The sequence below is a fragment of the Alosa sapidissima genome, chromosome 15, assembly GCF_018492685.1.
Source record: "Alosa sapidissima isolate fAloSap1 chromosome 15, fAloSap1.pri, whole genome shotgun sequence".
NCBI lineage: Eukaryota > Metazoa > Chordata > Actinopteri > Clupeiformes > Clupeidae > Alosa > Alosa sapidissima.
This window is the reverse complement of record NC_055971.1, coordinates 7,963,395-7,981,936: the sequence shown is the minus strand read 5'-3', so window position 1 is coordinate 7,981,936 and position 18,542 is coordinate 7,963,395. Positions and strand designations below refer to the sequence as shown.

General features: G+C 45.4%; 2 protein-coding genes across 8 annotated transcripts in view; one reads left to right on the top strand and one right to left on the bottom strand.

Annotated features, from left to right (window-relative positions):
• The window catches only part of myo7aa (myosin VIIAa), a 33,431-nt gene extending 24,201 nt beyond the window's left edge, over positions 1-9,230 (top strand). For all 4 annotated transcript variants that reach the window (XM_042063301.1, XM_042063299.1, XM_042063298.1 and 1 more), the window contains 14 exons: positions 157-347; positions 673-800; positions 1,265-1,422; positions 1,721-1,874; positions 2,216-2,371; positions 3,478-3,583; positions 4,244-4,357; positions 4,694-4,781; positions 4,918-5,024; positions 5,143-5,328; positions 5,542-5,658; positions 6,170-6,253; positions 6,476-6,595; positions 7,472-9,230. In XM_042063301.1, coding sequence (XP_041919235.1) covers positions 157-347; positions 673-800; positions 1,265-1,422; positions 1,721-1,874; positions 2,216-2,371; positions 3,478-3,583; positions 4,244-4,357; positions 4,694-4,781; positions 4,918-5,024; positions 5,143-5,328; positions 5,542-5,658; positions 6,170-6,253; positions 6,476-6,595; positions 7,472-7,564 — 1,802 coding nt within the window. In that variant the 3' untranslated portion in view covers positions 7,565-9,230. The remainder of the gene's footprint in view (positions 1-156; positions 348-672; positions 801-1,264; positions 1,423-1,720; positions 1,875-2,215; positions 2,372-3,477; positions 3,584-4,243; positions 4,358-4,693; positions 4,782-4,917; positions 5,025-5,142; positions 5,329-5,541; positions 5,659-6,169; positions 6,254-6,475; positions 6,596-7,471) is intronic.
• A 105-nt stretch (positions 9,231-9,335) lies between these two features.
• The window catches only part of gdpd4a (glycerophosphodiester phosphodiesterase domain containing 4a), a 23,007-nt gene continuing 13,800 nt past the window's right edge, over positions 9,336-18,542 (bottom strand). For 3 of the 4 annotated variants that reach the window (XM_042063333.1, XM_042063332.1, XM_042063334.1), the window contains exons 8-16: positions 17,106-17,251; positions 16,704-16,786; positions 15,119-15,269; positions 14,280-14,504; positions 13,783-13,940; positions 12,264-12,411; positions 12,076-12,158; positions 11,695-11,774; positions 9,336-11,472 (exon numbers count right to left, since the gene is read on the bottom strand). In XM_042063333.1, the coding sequence (XP_041919267.1) occupies positions 11,330-11,472; positions 11,695-11,774; positions 12,076-12,158; positions 12,264-12,411; positions 13,783-13,940; positions 14,280-14,504; positions 15,119-15,269; positions 16,704-16,786; positions 17,106-17,251 (1,217 nt within the window). In that variant the 3' untranslated portion in view covers positions 9,336-11,329. The remainder of the gene's footprint in view (positions 11,473-11,694; positions 11,775-12,075; positions 12,159-12,263; positions 12,412-13,782; positions 13,941-14,279; positions 14,505-15,118; positions 15,270-16,703; positions 16,787-17,105; positions 17,252-18,542) is intronic. The other variant, XM_042063335.1, reaches the window with a different exon arrangement.

Sequence of the window (18,542 nt, the reverse complement as noted above, 5' to 3'; positions counted from 1 at the left end):
TGTAGTAGGCCTGTTATCAATGTGTAAAACAAAGGCAAAATCAGCTCTTCTATTTAAGTAATACATTGATGTTTGTGGGTTTCTAAACTCAGTGACACCCGTGTATGCCTTTAGTGATATAAACACATATGTATGGATCTGTGGTCCTCCCTTCAGCTGGTGATGACTCCACCTTCCTGAGCTTTGCCAAAGGTGACCTCATCCTCCTGGACCAGGATACAGGGGAGCATGTCATGACGTCCGGCTGGGCCCACGGCATCAACGACCGCACCAAACAGCGAGGAGACTTTCCGTCCGACTGCGTCTACGTCCTGCCCACAGTCACCAAACCTCCGCCGGAGATAGTGGTCAGTACAGCTCTCTCAGCACTCAGCCATTATTTCACCAAACATGGTTTATGGCTTGGACGTCTAATGGGCTGCAGGCAGTCTTGTTCTGTGTGGGCTGTTTTGATTGGGGGTGATTGAGGCTATTTCAGCATGATTTAGCCTCTGAGAAATGCAGACAGACGGACTGAAGTGCCGTCTGCCATTAGTCTCTGTGCTGCAGGGCTTCAGTCTGCCTCTCTCCCCTGTGACTGATGAATCTTTTGTCTGAACTCCCTCTCCCAACCCCCACCCCCACCCACTACCGCACGCACACACACACACCCCTGTCTGCCGCGTGACTCAGGCACTGGTTACCATGACGCCAGACCAGCGTCAGGAGTCCATCCGTCTGTCCCACATCACCCTAACGGGGAGCGAGGAGGAGCAGGTGAAGCCATACACGCTGGAGGAGTTCTCCTACGACCACTTCAGGTGATCAGACACGCTGTCAGACATAGCAGCATTACTGCTGGAAAAAGAAAAGAGCCGAATGTGTCTAGTTGTATTCTGGTACCATGATCGCTGTGAGGTTACATTAACCAATAGCAGACACATAAGGCCAATGTGACCCAGCAGTGTGGGAAACTACATTTCAGTACGTGGGTTTTGATCCCCTAGCAACTTTCATGTAGTATTGTTAAAGACATCTGAGGCACTTAAAAGGTAAGGTACATACATCTTAAAAAGCCTAAAGATGAGTATAAAAATATCTCATATGTCTCAACAGATATAACAGATTTTATTGTATTACCTTCCTTAGTGCCTCATTTCTTCAACAGTACTCCTGAAACTCCTGTCCTCAGCCCCACTCTCACCTGCACCCTTCCACTCAGCCTCTGTGTGTGTGTGTGTGTGTGTGTGTGTGTGTGTGTGTGTGTGTTTATCTGTCTGTCTAGGCCCCCGCCCAAGCACACCCTGAGCCGCGTGATGATCACCAAGAACCGGGGGAAGGACAAGCTGTGGTGCTGCACCAGGGAGCCCCTCAAGCAGCCGCTGCTCAAGAAGGTGCTGGGCCACGAGGAGCTCTCCCAGGAGGCCTGCATGGCCTTCATTGATATCCTTCACCCGCTAGCACAGCACGCAAGCATGCTTCCAAAGATCACCACTCAGCTCAGTACAAGTAATGTTGTCAGGACTAGTGCTGTCACATCCTGTTTCACCGCATGTATTCTGCATTGTTAAACATTCTGTAAAGGTTACCAGTCAGTTTTCAGGACAGGTGGATATGCAACATGGTGTGCACTTTGTCCATTAAAAGGACATTTTAGGGAAAAATACAAGGATTATGCACATTAGTAATGATGGAGATTGCGATGTATTTTTGTAATGAAATGGCCTTGACTTGAATGCACCCATCATGAAGTATATGGGCGATTACCCCTCGAAGCGAACGCGCTCAGTCAACGAACTCACTGACCAGATCTTTGAGGGAGCGCTGAAGGCAGAGCCGCTCAAAGATGAGATCTTCTCTCAGATTCTCAAACAGCTGACGGAAAACCATGTCAAGTAAGTCTAGTGCAAAGTAGGGATATGTGGCTATGTCAGTGTGTGTGTGTGTGTGTGTGTGTGTGTGTGTGTGTGTGTGTGTGTGTGTGTGTGTGTGTGTGTGTGTGTGTGTGTGTGTGTGTACACATTTCCGAATGGAGTAAATAGTTATTGGTGGAGCTGTACAGATTTGTGAACAGTATATTGATGTGTTTTGTGTATGTGTGTGTGTGTGTGTGTGTGTGTGTGTGTGTGTGTGTGTGTGTGTGTGTGTGTGTGTGTGTGTGTGTGTGTGTGTGTGTGTATGTGTGTGTGTGTGTGTGTGTGTGTGTGTGTGTGTGTGTGTGTGTGTGTGTGTACAGGTACAGTGAGGAGAAGGGCTGGGAGCTACTGTGGCTGTGCACTGGCCTCTTCCCCCCCAGTAACGTCCTGCTGCCGCATGTCCAGAGGTTCCTGCAGTCCAAGAGGCACCACCCACTGGCTCAGGACTGCATGCAGAGACTGCAGAAAGCCTTACGGTACACTCCATCACCCAACTTACACACCGCACCCACCCACACACACACACACACATACACACACACACACACATGCACACTCACATGCACACACACACACACACACACACACGGGAACACACACACACCCATGCACACACAAATTTACACTTACACACACGCACACACACACACACATGCACACTCACATGCACACGCACATGCACACACATACACACACACACACACACGGGAACACACACACACACCCATGCGCACACAAATTTACACTTACACACACACACACACACATATGCACATGCACACAAAAATACACACACAAATTCACACTCACACACAAACACACACACATATGCACATGCACACACAAATACACACACACACACATATGCACATGCACACACAAATACACACACAGACACACAGACACACACACATGTACACGCACATACACATACAAACACTCACACATTCCTGTAACTTGAACTCATGCAGTCCTTTTATCGCTTAATCAGGTCCAGAGCTCTTTATAACATCCAGACACAGTAGCCTGCCTGAGGAAAAGATTGTTTTGTTTATTATTATTTTATCAGGCTTTGATCATAAACATTGATAGAAGAGGCTTGGGTAAAAGGGTGATAAAGTTTATGGCATGTCCATCCCTTTGAGCAGCTCCAGGCTCTGGGCAAAGCTGTCCTTTACAGAGAGAAATGCACCACACTGCCTGTGGCTTATTATCATCCAGTGTTGACTTCTTTCACTTCTCTCTCTCTCTTTCTTTCTTTTTTCTCATTCTCTCTCTCACTCTCTTATTACCACTCACTCACACTCTTCTTGTTTTACCTCTGCTCAGTAGTAACTCACTTTTAAATCAATTCCAAAGTTTGAAACAGCATTGCACTGCTAAACATTCCTCTGACTAAGAAAAAAAAGATGGTTATGGTTTCATATGTGTCAGCACTCTCTTTTGCTTGCACATCAGAAATGGACCAGGATCTCCGATGCTCATTTAATTGATATATATGAGTGTGTGTGTGTGTGTGTGTGTGTGTGTGTGTGTGTGTGTGTGTGTGTGTGTGTGTGTGTGTGTGTGTGTGAAACAACAGGAATGGCTCTAGGAAGTACCCCCCTCACCTGGTGGAGGTGGAAGCCATTCAGCACAAGACCACGCAGATCTTTCACAAAGTGTACTTCCCTGACGACACGGATGAGGTAAGAGACCATTGCACACAGAAACACACTAGGGTTCCAGTTACAACATAAGATAATGTTTCCAATACAATCATTCTCATCTAATACTCAATACAATCATTTGCAAAGGCGTGCAATTCAAAGACATGCAATGCAAAGTCATACTAAAAGCTCTAGGCGGTCCTCAGATTATCCTGAGCGGTCACACACCCTCACCCCCCTCCTGTGAAACGTCTTCATTTTGAGCCCCAGCTCTATTTACTATAATTAAGATTCATCTCCCGCTAATTACGCAGGGATGAGGAGTTTCTCCGTTGATGGATTAGCCAGCACCCCCATCCATCTCCTCTCATGACTTATGTAAAGAGGGGGAGTTGTAATTATGAGAGAAAGTTTGTGCTTATGCAGATCCCCGACTCAATTGCTTTGTTGACAGAAGAATTGGATTTTCTGCTCGGGGAGAGCCGGGTTATGTAAGCGTTGTGGGTGGCGGGGGGGTGAGGCAGGGCCGCTGTCCTTGTGTCTGAGGGTCCCTCTGGTTCAGCGCTCGCGGCCACAGACGCAGTGGCATGTGCGGCGGCATGCACGGCGGGCGGTGTGTAGGGCTTTTCAGTCTCACGTGAGCGTGCTCGAGCTGTGTTGAGAACAAGCCAACACTAAGGACGCTGCTTTGTGTCGCAGGCTTTCGAGGTGGAGTCGAGCACCAAGGCAAAGGACTTCTGTCAGAACATCGCTGACCGGCTCCTGCTCAAGTCCCCCGAGGGCTTCAGCCTGTTCGTCAAGATCTCTGACAAGGTGAGACGCGGTCGAACGCGCACACCAAATTGAAACGTGTTGCCCTTTTCAGATCCCCCCCCCCCCCCCCCCCGAACACGTGTACACCCTCTGAGAGCTAATAAGAGTTGCAGAAGATAAAATGGAACATTAAATGCTCAGGTTTCATAATCACAGTCTGGGGGGAAACGGAGTGTTTTGGACGAGAAGCCCAGAACAGTATGCTCCATTAATTGGCAAATTGTCATGGCAGATGGTGTGGGTTCGGAGCCAGCAGATTTTAGAAAATGACAGTAGTGATGAGTGTTTGAAACAGAAGAGGGAAAATGTACTTAAAAAGCTCCTCTACTGTTGCAGGTTATCAGCGTACCAGAGGGGGATTTCTTCTTCGACTTTGTCAGGCACCTCACAGATTGGATCAAGAAAGCCAGGCCCACAAAGGATGGTAAGGTCTCCTGTTCCATCACAATTTGGGTGATTGCTTTCTTGTAAAGTAATATGTATGTAAATGTACATTTAGTGACTTGACATGTGTATGTGTTCCCTAGAGAGGGCTAATGCCGCCCTTGTATTTCCCTTAGGAATAGTGCCTTCATTGACTTATCAGGTGTTCTTCATGAAAAAACTTTGGACCAACACAGTTCCAGGGAAAGACTCCTTTGCCGACTCCATCTTTCATTACTACCAGGTGAGCTAGGCTCAGTATTCTATCAGATATGCTGCTTAAGCTCTTATGTGTGGTATCTGCAATGCTATCTCCCAGAAAATCCCCTCGAGCCTGCTAAATCTTTTATGCCCTATTCCAGGAGCTTCCAAAGTATCTCCGCGGTTACCACAAATGCTCCCGCGAGGAGGTCTTCCAGTTGGGAGCGCTGATCTACCGAGTGAAATTCGAGGATGACAAATCCCATTTTCCCAGCATTCCGAAGATGCTGAAAGAATTAGTTCCCCAGGACCTGATCCGCCAGCTCTCTCCTGATGACTGGAAGAGGGTACACTCTTTCTCTCTTTCTCTCTGTCTCTCTCTTTTGTGTTGCCGTCAGTTTGTCTGCTGGTTCTTTGATGATTCATGGTAGGCTATCAAATGTGACAATGTTTTCATCGACAGTGTTGCTTGTATGGTTTTGTTTATCTGTTTATATGAAGAGCATTGAGGTTGTCTCATCTTCAAAGGGCTGTCTTCACTGTCTTGTCTGTGTATTTAGTCTGTTGTAGCGTACTTCAACAAGCATGCTGGAAAGTCCAGGGAAGAGGCCAAGCTGATGTTCCTCAAGATCATTTTCAAGTGGGCAACATTTGGGTCAGCTTTCTTTGAAGTGAAGGTGAATTTATTAGTTTATAAGCAGCAAACAGATGTTGTTGACGTTTTTAATTTCATGCAAATATAACAGAAGAATTTCAAAGATCCAATCAGGCCTCTGTGCTGGCACCTCATGTTAAGAATCATACGTGCACATACATTCACAACAAATATTCAGTTGGGTCAAAAATTTTACATTTAATTGTTAATTTATTACATAGTTGGATGTATTAAACTATGTTTTATTTAAGAGATTCATAATATCTTCAAACTTAATTACCTAATTATGTTGAGGAGGAAATCCCTCCACGTTATGCACTATGTATGACTCATGGTAAAGAACTCTATCATGTTTGTTCATTGAACCTGTTTGGTGCATTTATGGCCACTGTGTGCACCATAAAACAGCAGTGAAAAATCACGGTTCAGTCAGCACTGAGCCTGGGAGGCCTGTCAAAGCAGACTGGCTCGACAAGAGACCAGCTTCATTTCATCTCATTTCTCCTCTCTTTTATGGCCATGTGCTGCCACAGCAAACCACTGAGCCCAACTTCCCAGAGATCCTGCTCATAGCCATCAACAAGCACGGTGTCAGCCTGATCGACCCAAAGACCAAGGTCTGTGTGTGCGTGTATCTGTGTCTGTGTGGGTGTGTCAGTGTGTGTGTCTATGTGCATGTGAGTATGAGCATGACTGAAAATGTGAAATCTGAGAATCGATACAGAATTATTCTCGACATGAATAAAATATGTCCATGAACCCAGTGCACACCCTATTGTATGACTGAGAGCTTTTCTATTGCACCGGTTCAGCACATGCGTCTCTTTTCCTCCCTCTAGGACATTCTAGTGACACACCCCTTCACCAAGATCTCCAACTGGAGCAGTGGGAACACCTACTTCCACATCACCATTGGCAACCTGGTGCGAGGCAGCAAGCTGCTGTGCGAGACTTCACTGGTGAGACAGATGGAGGTCCATTCATCAGTGTCTAACTCAATTCCCACAGCCTGAAACTTTAAACTGTGTTAATCTAATCCATCAGTAAGCATAAGCACAGCAGCAGTTCATCAGTATAAATCCTAGCCTACACATGGACTACTAAAGAGGCTTGGGTGTGTGTATGTGCATATGTGTGTGTACATGTGTGTGTCTCAGTGTGGTTCTGTTTGTGTACAAGTACAGTCACGGTACAAAGTTTACACACCCATGCTAAAGTTGACTAAAAAGAGGAATAAAAAATCATCTTTTGGAAATTGATCTTAATGCCTTTATTAAAATGATATGGAAAAATCCAACCTTTAAGGACACCAATTTTCTTTGTGAATGAATAATGTATCGTAAATAAATAAATGTTCCTCCTTAAAATACAGGGGGCATGAGTATACACACCCCTATGTTAAATTCCTATAGAGGCGGGCAGATTTTTATTTTTAAAGGACAGTTATTTCATGGATCAAGGATACTATGCATCCTGATAAAGTTTCCTTGGCCTTGGAATTAAAATAGCCCCACATCATCACATACCCTTCACCATACCTAGAGATTGACATGGTTTTATTTCAGTTAGCCTAATAGCTGGTTTGATTTGCATTGAGAGATGATCTTATGGAAAGTACCCCCAGATGATTTTTTATTCCTCTTTTTAGTCAACTTTAGCATGGGTGTGTAAACTTTGTAACGCGACTGTATGTGTTTGTTTGTTTGTGTATGTGTGCTTGCGAGCATGTCTCCCTCCCTGTGTGTGTGTTGTGTGTGTGTATAAGAGAGACAGTGTGTATGTGTGAGTGTGTGTGTGTATACATCCAATCACATCTGTCTTATCTGATTTCACAGGGCTATAAGATGGACGACCTGCTGACCTCCTACATCAGCCAGATGCTGACCACCATGAGTAAGCAGCGCAGCTCGAGGGGCCAGAGCAAGTGAACGTCATACTGGCAGGAGGCTGCTGAGCTGCTGCGTCTGCTGCGGCCCATGGGCCATCCCTGCAGCTGGGGCCACGCCTTCCCCTCCCACGTGTGGAGGATGAGCCGCAACCCCTCCACCGCCGGCTCCTCCCTCTCCCAGGACACCCTGACGCCCGATGACGACGACGACGATGCCTCATCCTCCCCCTCCAGCGAGGACGACTACCTCTGAGCCTCCGCCAGTGGCAGCAGTCCCCTCGCCACGTCCCGTTTCGGGGGTGGGTGCCTCGTCTGCTGGCCCCCCACCCGCACCACCCCCCTCCCCACCCTCACTCCCTCAGCCTCCTGCCCACCTTGGATCCTCTAGCTGTCTCCCTAAGCTCAAATGTTACACGTTCAACTCTGCCTCATTTTGACACGGACACATTCGCCTGACAGTTCAGTTGAAGTACATGAAATGTGCCCACTGCAGCACATACGGCTTTAGTGTTCTTGTCATTAACTTTCTGAGTGAGGCGCTAGAAGAGCTACTTGTATTAAAATAGGTTTGGAAAAAAGTTTTTTGTCACTTTGTTGTTAGCTACTGAAAGTAACTGATTAGATTCCCTGTATAAAGTTGTAATATATTGTTTTTATTGGTCAGTGTACTGAATCATGACCTGGGTTTACAGGTGTGTGATCAAATGAGTTTGAAAAGTGTAGACCTAAAGTATTCTTCTATTGTTCTGTTGACGGCCTTAAAGTACATTTTTACCAATTTGTCCAATGTGATCTTGTTTTTTAATGAATGTAGAAATGCAAGTCTCATTCAGTCCGATTTGACAAGTTAGATGTGCATGTGTTTTCACAGCGCCAGTGCTGTGTGTGTTTTGTTCTTTTTCTGGGTCTGGAGGATTTGGAGGCGCCTTTTATCAGACCTCCTTATGGCCTTATTTAAAATGGCATCTATTTCTAAATGACAGCCATTCACTCCTCGGAGGGCAACAGACCAGGACAGTGAGGCTTCACAGTGTATTTAGAGACCCACAACAGCACATAATGGAGGATGAACTGCTGTTACTCTTTGTTATTTTCTGAGTGTGGTATTTTCTTGCATGGTAGCTTTTATCTTCTAAGGAAGTGTTCATGTATTATGTACTATGGTAGCTGAATCTTTCACCAATGGCCTTTATGTGCCAGTACCTTGTAGACCAACTGTACTGTTAGGACACTGTTACATTCTGTGAAAATAATTACAACATATGTATATTGTAGTACCATTATAACTTATTTTCATAAAGGGTTAAGAATATGAAAATCCTGCTTGTGTTACACTATGCTGCATCTACTATTTTAGAAGGCACAATGTAAGATGCTGTAGAGTTGTTGTTCAATTTGTAAGATAGTATCAATCCCTGGTTGTAAACTTGCATTGCACTGGGTTATTATAAACACTACTTTAAAAATGAACAAAAAAGCAGAGGCCAAACAGGAACTTGAACTCAAGATCAAGCTCACAGCACAAACTGGTGTTATTGTCCAAATTTGCTCCCTGCTGGTTATGAGTTACAGATACAAAGCACGTCAGTATAGCTCTGTTATTATGTGTTGATCAATGTCAAAGGTTTTGGATTTAATGAGACATCTCCTTGTTATCATCTGAGGCATCATGTGATGGCAACCTTTTCAATAAACTGTGACTGTTATCTTGTTGAGTGAAAATCATTTGACTCTGAAGGGCAACAGAAATCTGTTGTTAAACTACTCCGGAGATAGTGGATATTAAAGTAAATAATTCAAACTCAGAAGTATTGCTTTAGAGAAAGTCTTTTTTGAAACATTTACATAACATTTATAGTCATAAAACAGTACAGTAAAACAACATAAAGACAGATTAAATAAATAAAATCAGTATGGCCAATACATTTTGTACTGTCAACAATGCTACAGAATCTTTAGGTTTGCTGGAGAAGATGGCAGTATGGATCAGGGCATACAGTAATGACACTTACAACACAATGTATCAAATTCATTTTGTGTATTTAGCAGCTTACATGAGAAAGTGCCTCAGGTGCAGAGGAGATATTCCTGTTGCTTCACAAGCACTCAGCTGGAATCTGAACTACACACACATTCTCTCTCTCTTTCTCTCTCCCACACACACATACACATGTATACACACACCCCTTGGTTATTGTTTCCTCTCTTGGTGAACAACAGAGCAGTCACTTTGTCAAAGACCAGAGAAAAAATGCTTCTCTCTGCAGGTACACTTCATAGTACTGCAGACATCACAGAGAAATAAACACAAAATTGCAAGTGAGACCCAATTGTGGGTATCACCTCGATTTCAGTGACAGTCAAGGTGGGACCATCTAAACATTGTAATGCCTTATTTTCTGTAGTCCTGTTATGTGGCCATTCTAAGTTCCTTTCCATCAGATATTGTCCTGATTGTCCTGTTCATTAATAATTCACTGCTTCATCAGTCTGGTAGATTGTTGCTGAAGCATTGCTGGCTTGAAGAACACTGAGAGCAATGTTGAGTTTGGGACATGTATGTTGTGATTTGGACCCTAACAGACCTCCACTGAAGAGCCTTGGTGCAGCACTCTTGTGTTCCATTCTACAGATTGTACCAGGAAACGTTGCAGAGCAATTCGGAACATTCTAGAAAGCACACCCAACATGAGTTCTTTCATCTCATGTGGGGCTCAGGTTTTTCCTCAGCATTTCTCTTTATGGCACTTGTACTGCAGTTCCCTCACCAAAAGGCCAAAACATAAAAAGTGTCCATACCCTTTGAGTTTTGGCCACCGTAAATGCTCTCAGGTGACAGATAGAATACAATCAAAGCAGCAGAAGCCTCTGGATGTTGCACTTGCATTAGCTTGCATGCTTGAAATGGCAGCACTTGATAAAGTACATTCACAATAAATGAGTCATAAAGTCATCACTGATAAAATCCTTTTCTTGTAAAACCTGGTCTCCACTGAAACAGTAATGTTTCTATTCATTCAGCCACATGTAAAATATAACTGGCATACATATTTGCTGATGTTTTATACATTTAGGAAAAATATATACTTTTGCTTTAAGACTGAGTCCACTACATTCCTCCTGTTTTCTCTCTCACAGACATACTGTATATCACAGAACTCTATCGCAGCATGATACCAGATCTGTCCACTGGGGGCACTGTGACAGATTCACTAGATTAACCTGCTCTTTACATAGAGATGATACCAAAGATCATTTATTTCTCTCAGAGAGTTCATTCAGGCTTTCAGCATCAGTCTCTTGTCATTGGCCAGGCCAAGTGTACAGACATGGATCTCTCCAGCTTCTCCTCAGTCTCATCTCAAATGCATCGATATTTGTACACAAGGAGTTCCGCACACAAAGTCCATTCTTTGAGAGGATGCAGAGTTAGAGGAACGGCAGAGATCAAGAGAGAGAGAAAGAGCTCAGTAAATGATTGCTCCTCTCCTCTCACCATCAAGCTTCCCCCTCTTTCTCTTTCTCTCTCGTTCTCCCCCTGCTCTCTCTCCCCCTCTCTCAGACGAGGGGCTCCTCGGGGATGGTGGGCAGATTGGGCGTGTTGGGCAGGATGTGGGCCTCGCCACGCACGCTCATGCTGGACACGGACCACACGTCGCTCAGTTCCGCTGGACAGAGGGGGGGGAGGAAGAGGTTACAGAGCGGCTCAAACACACACACACACACGGGCTCAACAGAGGTGAGTGGGTGAAGGAGTGTGACGGAGGGGCCGTGATGAGGGTGAGTGAGGTGGGGATGAGAGGGGTCACACAAGCACAGGGTAGCCATGCCTGGGCACGGAGGGGGTATGCAGAGACAGGGTGGGGTCCATGGGCAGGGAGACCAGCACGGGGGCCGTCCGCTCGGACAAGATGGGGTTCCAGCGAATCCCCAGGACATCCGACTGATCTGAGGTATACACACACACGACACACGACTCTTACTGACATGCATGGAATAGGCAGGCATGCATCACGGAAGAATGGATATGGATTTAATGAATGGGGTTATGGTGCTTACTGCAACAATGAGGTCGATTAGGAGATAGATGATTAGCAAACGGAAGTCTATGTGTTGGAGGGAGTGGGTGGGGCAGTGGGAAAAGAAGAGTTGTAAAGGAGATGGTCTTACCTGTCCGGAATTTGCTGTAGGGTCCATTCTCGTGTACCTGCCTGCTGCCTGACCAGAAAGGCAAACATCTCTCTCGCCACCTGAAAGAGGAGAAGTCGCAGAAGTGAAACACTGTGCTTTTGTTCCCCCTGCTCTTAAGGACACTCCCCAGAGGGGCCTCCAGACTCAAACTGCACCCTGCTCAGGTCTCAAGGCATCCAACATTTCAATCTTGTACTGAACAAACAAGGAAACATCCAAGGATTTATTTATGGAGAGCCCTGCACTTAAGTTATCACAAAATGTCAAAATGTCAATGTAGAGTGAAGGCTAAGATAAGATATAAGCTCTTACTCTGAGTAAGTCCATGTGTGACTTTAGTACAATATGACACCAACTCACCAATGGAAAGCAAAGACCAGAATGATGAAGACAACAGACACAGCATCCGTTAACATCCACATCAGGCTGTACTGCTCTGGAGTCTGAGAAGATAAGAATATTGTGATTTAAAACATTTCAATTCCCACATTCTCATTTAACAACAGCTTGTTAAGGTTAGTTACAATAGGTTCCAGTTCCCCACTCACCATGAGGAAGAGTGGCCGCTGCAGGTTCTTCAGTATGTGCATGGCGTTGGTGGTGACCGAGTGGACGCCAGCGCACCAGGCCAGGGAGTAGAGCCACGGCTGACTGACCACATACAGGTTGGTGGAGATGTTCACCGTCGCGTACTTACTGGAAAGAGATAGACACACATACACTTTTGGTGAGAAAAAAAGACACCTTCCCTGAATCTTTTCTGTCCATGATCAAAACTAATAGCCATCTGCTGCTCTGGAGTGCGGCAGGCCCTATTTTCCTCTTGTCCGAGGACCCAGGCAACAACAAGGCTGTGTTTGCTCTCACATGAAAGTAAGGGAGATGGAGATTGTTCTAAGAATGTTGGCTCCGCTGAGGTAATAAAAAGGGAAAACATTCCTTTCATGGACCCTCTTAACTGGAACACATTCAGCCTCACAATTGAGATGGTTCCAATGTCAAACAAAGGCTCTGCAATCATGCTATAAATGGGCAAGGCCGTTAGCTGAGTCATTGTGTCCTCCTATGAACGATTCACTGCCACACTGTTGCAAGGACACATTTCCATACCGACAAAGCTATTGATGAATCAATTCAAACAGGACCCCACTGGCCTTGATATTCTATGCATGGAACAAATATCTGGATCCGAGACAAAGGGCACAGAACCGGAGCAGCTGCACTCCCCTGCAAGGGGAGAACATTTCGTTTTGGCCTGTGGAATGTTCCAGAAAACAAGGGAGACGTGATTGCGCGTTACATGTCCACGTGCTTTTTTGAGTGGGCCTGGCTCCCCCTTAATTGTTCCTGATGGATTATGGCGACTGTGAACCGCTACGGTAATTGGCGTTGCGCAACCGCGCAGAATGCGAGTGCCCGTCATCGTTCCACTCTGCCTTTGTGAAAAACTCTTTCCCTCCCGCCCCCCGCTCCATTCACTCTCACTGTGCTTAATTTCCTTAACAGCACTCTCCCTCATCTATGGTGTCTTTACTCTTTACCCCCTCAATCATTCTCCCATTCAGCACTGTTATAAAGTGTTGTCTCTTTCATTCCCTGGCAGCGTGATGGCTGAAGTTTGGACATTCTGCACTTTCACACTGAGCACAGCCATGTGAGGTGAGTCTTATGCAACCCTCCGGGGAGGGAGGGAGGGAGGCAGGAAGCGTATTGTTGGGTTCAACTGTGTTTATCTTCTGCATCTTTGATACTGGGAGAGGGGTGCTAAGTGCAAGAGAGATTTGTTTGTGGAGACAGCTTTCCACCGAGACCGACTGAGACAATTTGTCTTAAATCTTAAATCTCATCTTAAATTAAGGTTAATTTTCTTAATCCACTGGCAGATAAATTTACTTGTGACTTGTTACTTGTGACTTATGTTACAGTATGTCTGTTTACTTGTGACTTGTTACTAAAAATACTTTTGAAAAATATCTTCATATTTTTCTGAAGTCATATGGAGCGATTTGAAGTCTGCCAATGAACACAGATAAAAAGCCCAGCAGGCAGCTTCCTGCGGTGCATTACCTGATCTGCTCCTGAGACATGGAGCTGTAGTGGAGGTTGAGCCGGACGATGTGGTCCTGCTGCAGCTCCTCAATGGAGCCGCGGCTGCCCGAGGTCTGCTGCAGCTCGGGGTCCAGCTCCTGCACCAGCACCCGCTGCTCCGACGGCAGCCACAGCACCTGCACGAGCACAACAAGCACACGCCTTTACAGCAGGACATTTACACAGGGACAGGACAGGAGAAACACAATAACAACTTTACTGGATGTAGTAAACTCACCACTTTAACGGATTACATCACCTACCTTCAGCTAGCCTAGAATAAGAAGCACTTTAGCTTTGCTGCATAATATAAGTGTGTAGCCTTAAGTGGTCCTAAAATTTAACAAGATGATGAAGACAACTGATTTACAGAGCTTTTGAGAGGGGGCGTAATGACTGTGGTATGGAGGGGTTGATCGTGTGTGTACTTGGCTGGAGTAATGACTGTGGTATTGAGGGGTTGATCGTGTGCGTACCTGGCTAGAGTTGATGTAGGACTCATTGTGCAGAACCTCCAGGGTGCGTGTGATCCACGTGTCCCGATACGGGTGGCCCCTCGGTGGCCTGTGCAGGTCGAAGATCACCAGGCTCCCGTGGCGCGCCGCCAGGTTCAGGAACTCTATCAGCGAGGGGACCGTCTGGTTCTGCGTCAGCTCCTGCTCCTCCGGGCTCAGGGACCAGGCGGTACCAAATGGGTCCCGCTGCGGCGAAAGGAACGGACAGACGAGACGAATGAGAACGGGCTGCGTGTGAAACGAGCTGAGAGCCATTACCCAGCCTGATTCATCAGTCACACAGGAGGGAGCCAGCGACTATATGTCATCCCAAACACACGCCATGTTTTGCTGTGTATATTGGAATGCATGCCCAGAGGAAAATACTGGTTGACTAATGCAGACTCGTTGCCTGCAGTCATGCAATCTCGTCGCCTGGTAACTCCAGAGTGAGACTAATTTAAGGCTAAATCTCTTAATCCCTATTGATTTCCTCCAAAGGTTTTACAATGAATTCCAGCATTAATTAGTTATGTATGTTAGGCATTCTGTGGTAGTGGTAACAGCCTTCAACAAAACACATTTTCAATGCTAAGCATGAAGGAAAGTTTCTAGAATGAATCAAAATGACCAACACACATGAATCACAGCTTCAAAAAATATAGTAAGCATGAAATTCTATGAAAAATGCCAAAAAAAGCCTCACTACAAACAAGGGTAGTCATGACCTGCACTATACTGTTCATCTATAGCAATGAATCAAGTAAACAATGCTATACTGATGTCAGTGTTTATACTATCAGATCATAAGGTTCCTTCACCTGTAGGAACCAGGAACCAGCATCCAGCATTTCCAGTTCCGCCCAGGTGAACATGTCTGCCGGCATGTCTGTGCGGTTGGGGAAGACCTCACGGACGTTGGTGGTCCGCCGTAGGGTCCGGTCATGCATGAGGAAAGGCACGCCATCATAGCTGGAGAGGAAATGAGCAGATGTTAGAGACAAGGAGCTATTGATATAAAAACTAACAAGACCCACCATTTAGGCCTTCAATTATCCATTATCATGTTAAGGCTATTTCTTGACCATCAAAATACTTATTACAACTTAAATGAATATACTGTAGAAATGTAGATCAGTAAAGGCAATGACAAGTGAAAACGAACACAGACAAAATAACAAAACTCTCACTTGGCTAGTGTGTTTGTCTGAGAGAGCTCAGACAGGCTTGAGACAGAAAGGTGACAAAGGGTACGGACAGCTCATTTGCTTCTGTCAAGTCATGCTACCTTTACCTACGCACCACCATGTCCAAGTATAGCCATGTTACTACCTTTACCTGAACACCACCGTGTAGAGGAACAGGACGGCCTACACTATGTGTGTGCTGGTGTCATTAAACATGCTTAAGAGCACGTTAATCCAGTTAGCCAAACTCATCTTGGCGGGAGAAGCTTAACGGGGCTGTTGGTGGCGTGGTGCAGCAGATAGACCAACTGCGCATGGCTAATGTCTGATGTCTATAAATATCAGCCAACAGTCCGTCGCGGAGGCCTTGACCTGGGCCCAGCTCCAGTGAGTGATGGATGAATGGGGGTCACACGCAGCACGGAGAGGCAGGAGTGGCAAGCCTGACGCAGGCCGTCCACCACCAATGACACAGCGGAGGACCAGCTGGGTCCTGCACTGGACTATGCTGCACGTGGCTTTAGGGAGGATCACTCAAATTCACCTCCCAGAGCTCAGTCATTTTGACATAACTGCCTGTTACTGTAGTGATGCGTGTGTGGATGTTAGTGATGCATGTGTTCACCCACGGGGTAGCAATAGTGTGGTGAGCATATTAGTGCCCAATGGCTATTGTCACATCACCCATATGGGTGCAACCCATTAGAAGTCGTAAGGCATGGGTAGTTTCACAGGGTAACTGTTTTGTTTCACAAGGCCTAAAAATGAAACCATTTTGAAGTATCATTCCTTATGCTTTTGTTGAAGGATAAAAATGTTTGGACATGGACAAAACTGGTCACAGACCAATTTTAGATGCATTCGTCCAGGGCTGCTGGTGTAAACACCTGACAAAAATGTTGTTTTTTTTTGCCATCAGTATAAGGTTAAATATTTGTTTAATATTTGTATTGTTCCTTGGGTTAAAATGTCAAGCATTTACCCTGATCATGAAATTACCCACATGCTATTTTTCAGGACAGGCGCTGCGTCAGTTAGCTATTGAATCATCAATTCATGTCACACATAACACCATTATGACTGAGTGTTATGCATACAAATGACACCATCAAATGTGATATAATTGACTGGCCACAGGCTATAGTATAACTGACGCAGGGTGTTCTGATAGGTGTGGCTAACTGTGCTATTCTAGTCTAGTCATAGAGGAAGCTGATACCTGATGGTGACGTCAGTCTCCAGGCCATCTCCCCCCGCCTCCACTGCCTTCTCAAAGGACAGCTGCGTGTTTTCTGGTGCAAGCTGGTTTCAAACACACCAATATGATAGCAGTCAGCAACACAACGGAACTCAATAGCAAGCACACCAAACTACTGTTATTACTATTGACAGATTCCTAACTAAAAAAAACTAATAATTGGGCATGTACAGATATGTATAAGTGAGTGAAAATATTAGGACTGTTATGGCACAACTGATTGCAAATATGTAAGCTCTGGTACTTCCTATGAATGCAAAATAATTTAATACATTGAGCCTACTTGCTGTATGATACACTGTTTTGTTGACTAATTAGCTGTGTTTACATGTTAAGCGCTGTTGTTGTGCTGTGCTGGCCTACCATGGGAGCTCCTCTGTGTCCGATGAGAGCTGGTGCTGGGCCCAGGGTGCCCTCCTCTTTAATGCAGGGAGAGTGCATGCCCAGGGGCACCAGGTATAAGGCAAACAGGACTGCCAGATAAAGCCCCAGGATAGCTACCTGCCGCACTGAAAACAGACACACCACACACACACACACACACACACACACACACACAAACACACAAAATTGACTCTTTGATCGAGAGAAAGTCAAAGAAGGACTCTTTCCAGATGGACTTGTCAGAAAAATAAAATAATGAAATAAATCTCTGTGTGAGATCAAGGTCTGGCTCACACCCACAACCAATATAGCATATCCACTAGAGTTGCAGCTAGTTATCTGACATTCATAAAAATGGATAGTATTTTGTTTATTGTATTATGACGTTGATTAAAAATGTGTGGTAGTTTCCCTTGGTTTCATTATCTAAACAGAACACTGAGGCAACAAGGGTGAACAGACTGGATTATGAAATATTGTACTGCGTGCTTCACCTACATGTAACACAGGTGTCTGTTTCAAATCAGAAAATAACATCATTATGAGACCCTATCATCAGTGAAGGAAGTCATTTGCTCTGGATATGAGTATCCACAGTGAGTATACATGTGCGTGCGGGTGTATATGCGTGTGTGTGTGTGTGTGTGTAAATCTGGGTGAGTTGTGGACGTAATAGTGACAGACAATAGCATTAATGTCTGAACGGAGACAGTCGTCAGCCACAGCTGGTGATGGAAGGCGGAGGTTAACCCCATGACTCGTTTTCTCACCCTCACTCTCTCTTTTCCCTTCTCTCTCTCTCTCTCTCTCTCTCTCTCTCTCTCTCTCTCTCTCTCCCTGCATTAAGAGCTCTCTCTCAGTCTCAGACATGACTCAGCCACTTAACGCCCAACGTCACCACCGCCCAACACAAGGCCGTAGCCATGACAACCAGAGAATGGATGAGAGGAGTGACAGAGACCGTGAAATAGAAGTGAGAGAAGAGCAGGACGAACAACAAAAACTATGACGAGAAAGCTACCAGATGTGACAAGGATGTGACAAGGAGGCAGCTGATATTAAAAGATCATAATTAAAAGTGTATAGCGTAATATATACATGTAAATGATACTGAAATGGTACTTCTGGTGTATTTACATTGAGTGTCAATGTGGTGACTAAAAAAGTATGTTACAAAAATACCAGTAAATACTGGTGCCTTTAGTAAAGGAGAGTAGACAGTGAGAGAAAGAGAGAAAGGTAGAGCGAGAGAGGTGGAACGGGTGAGAGAGAGAGGGATGTGTGGTGAAGGATGAGCCCTGACTTCCACACAGCTGCCTTTCATTACTGCATAATGGCTCTTCACAAGAGCAGTCCCCTGTGACCATGCTTCTCCTGCATCCACCCTGACAAAAGCCCAACTGCTGGTCTCATGCT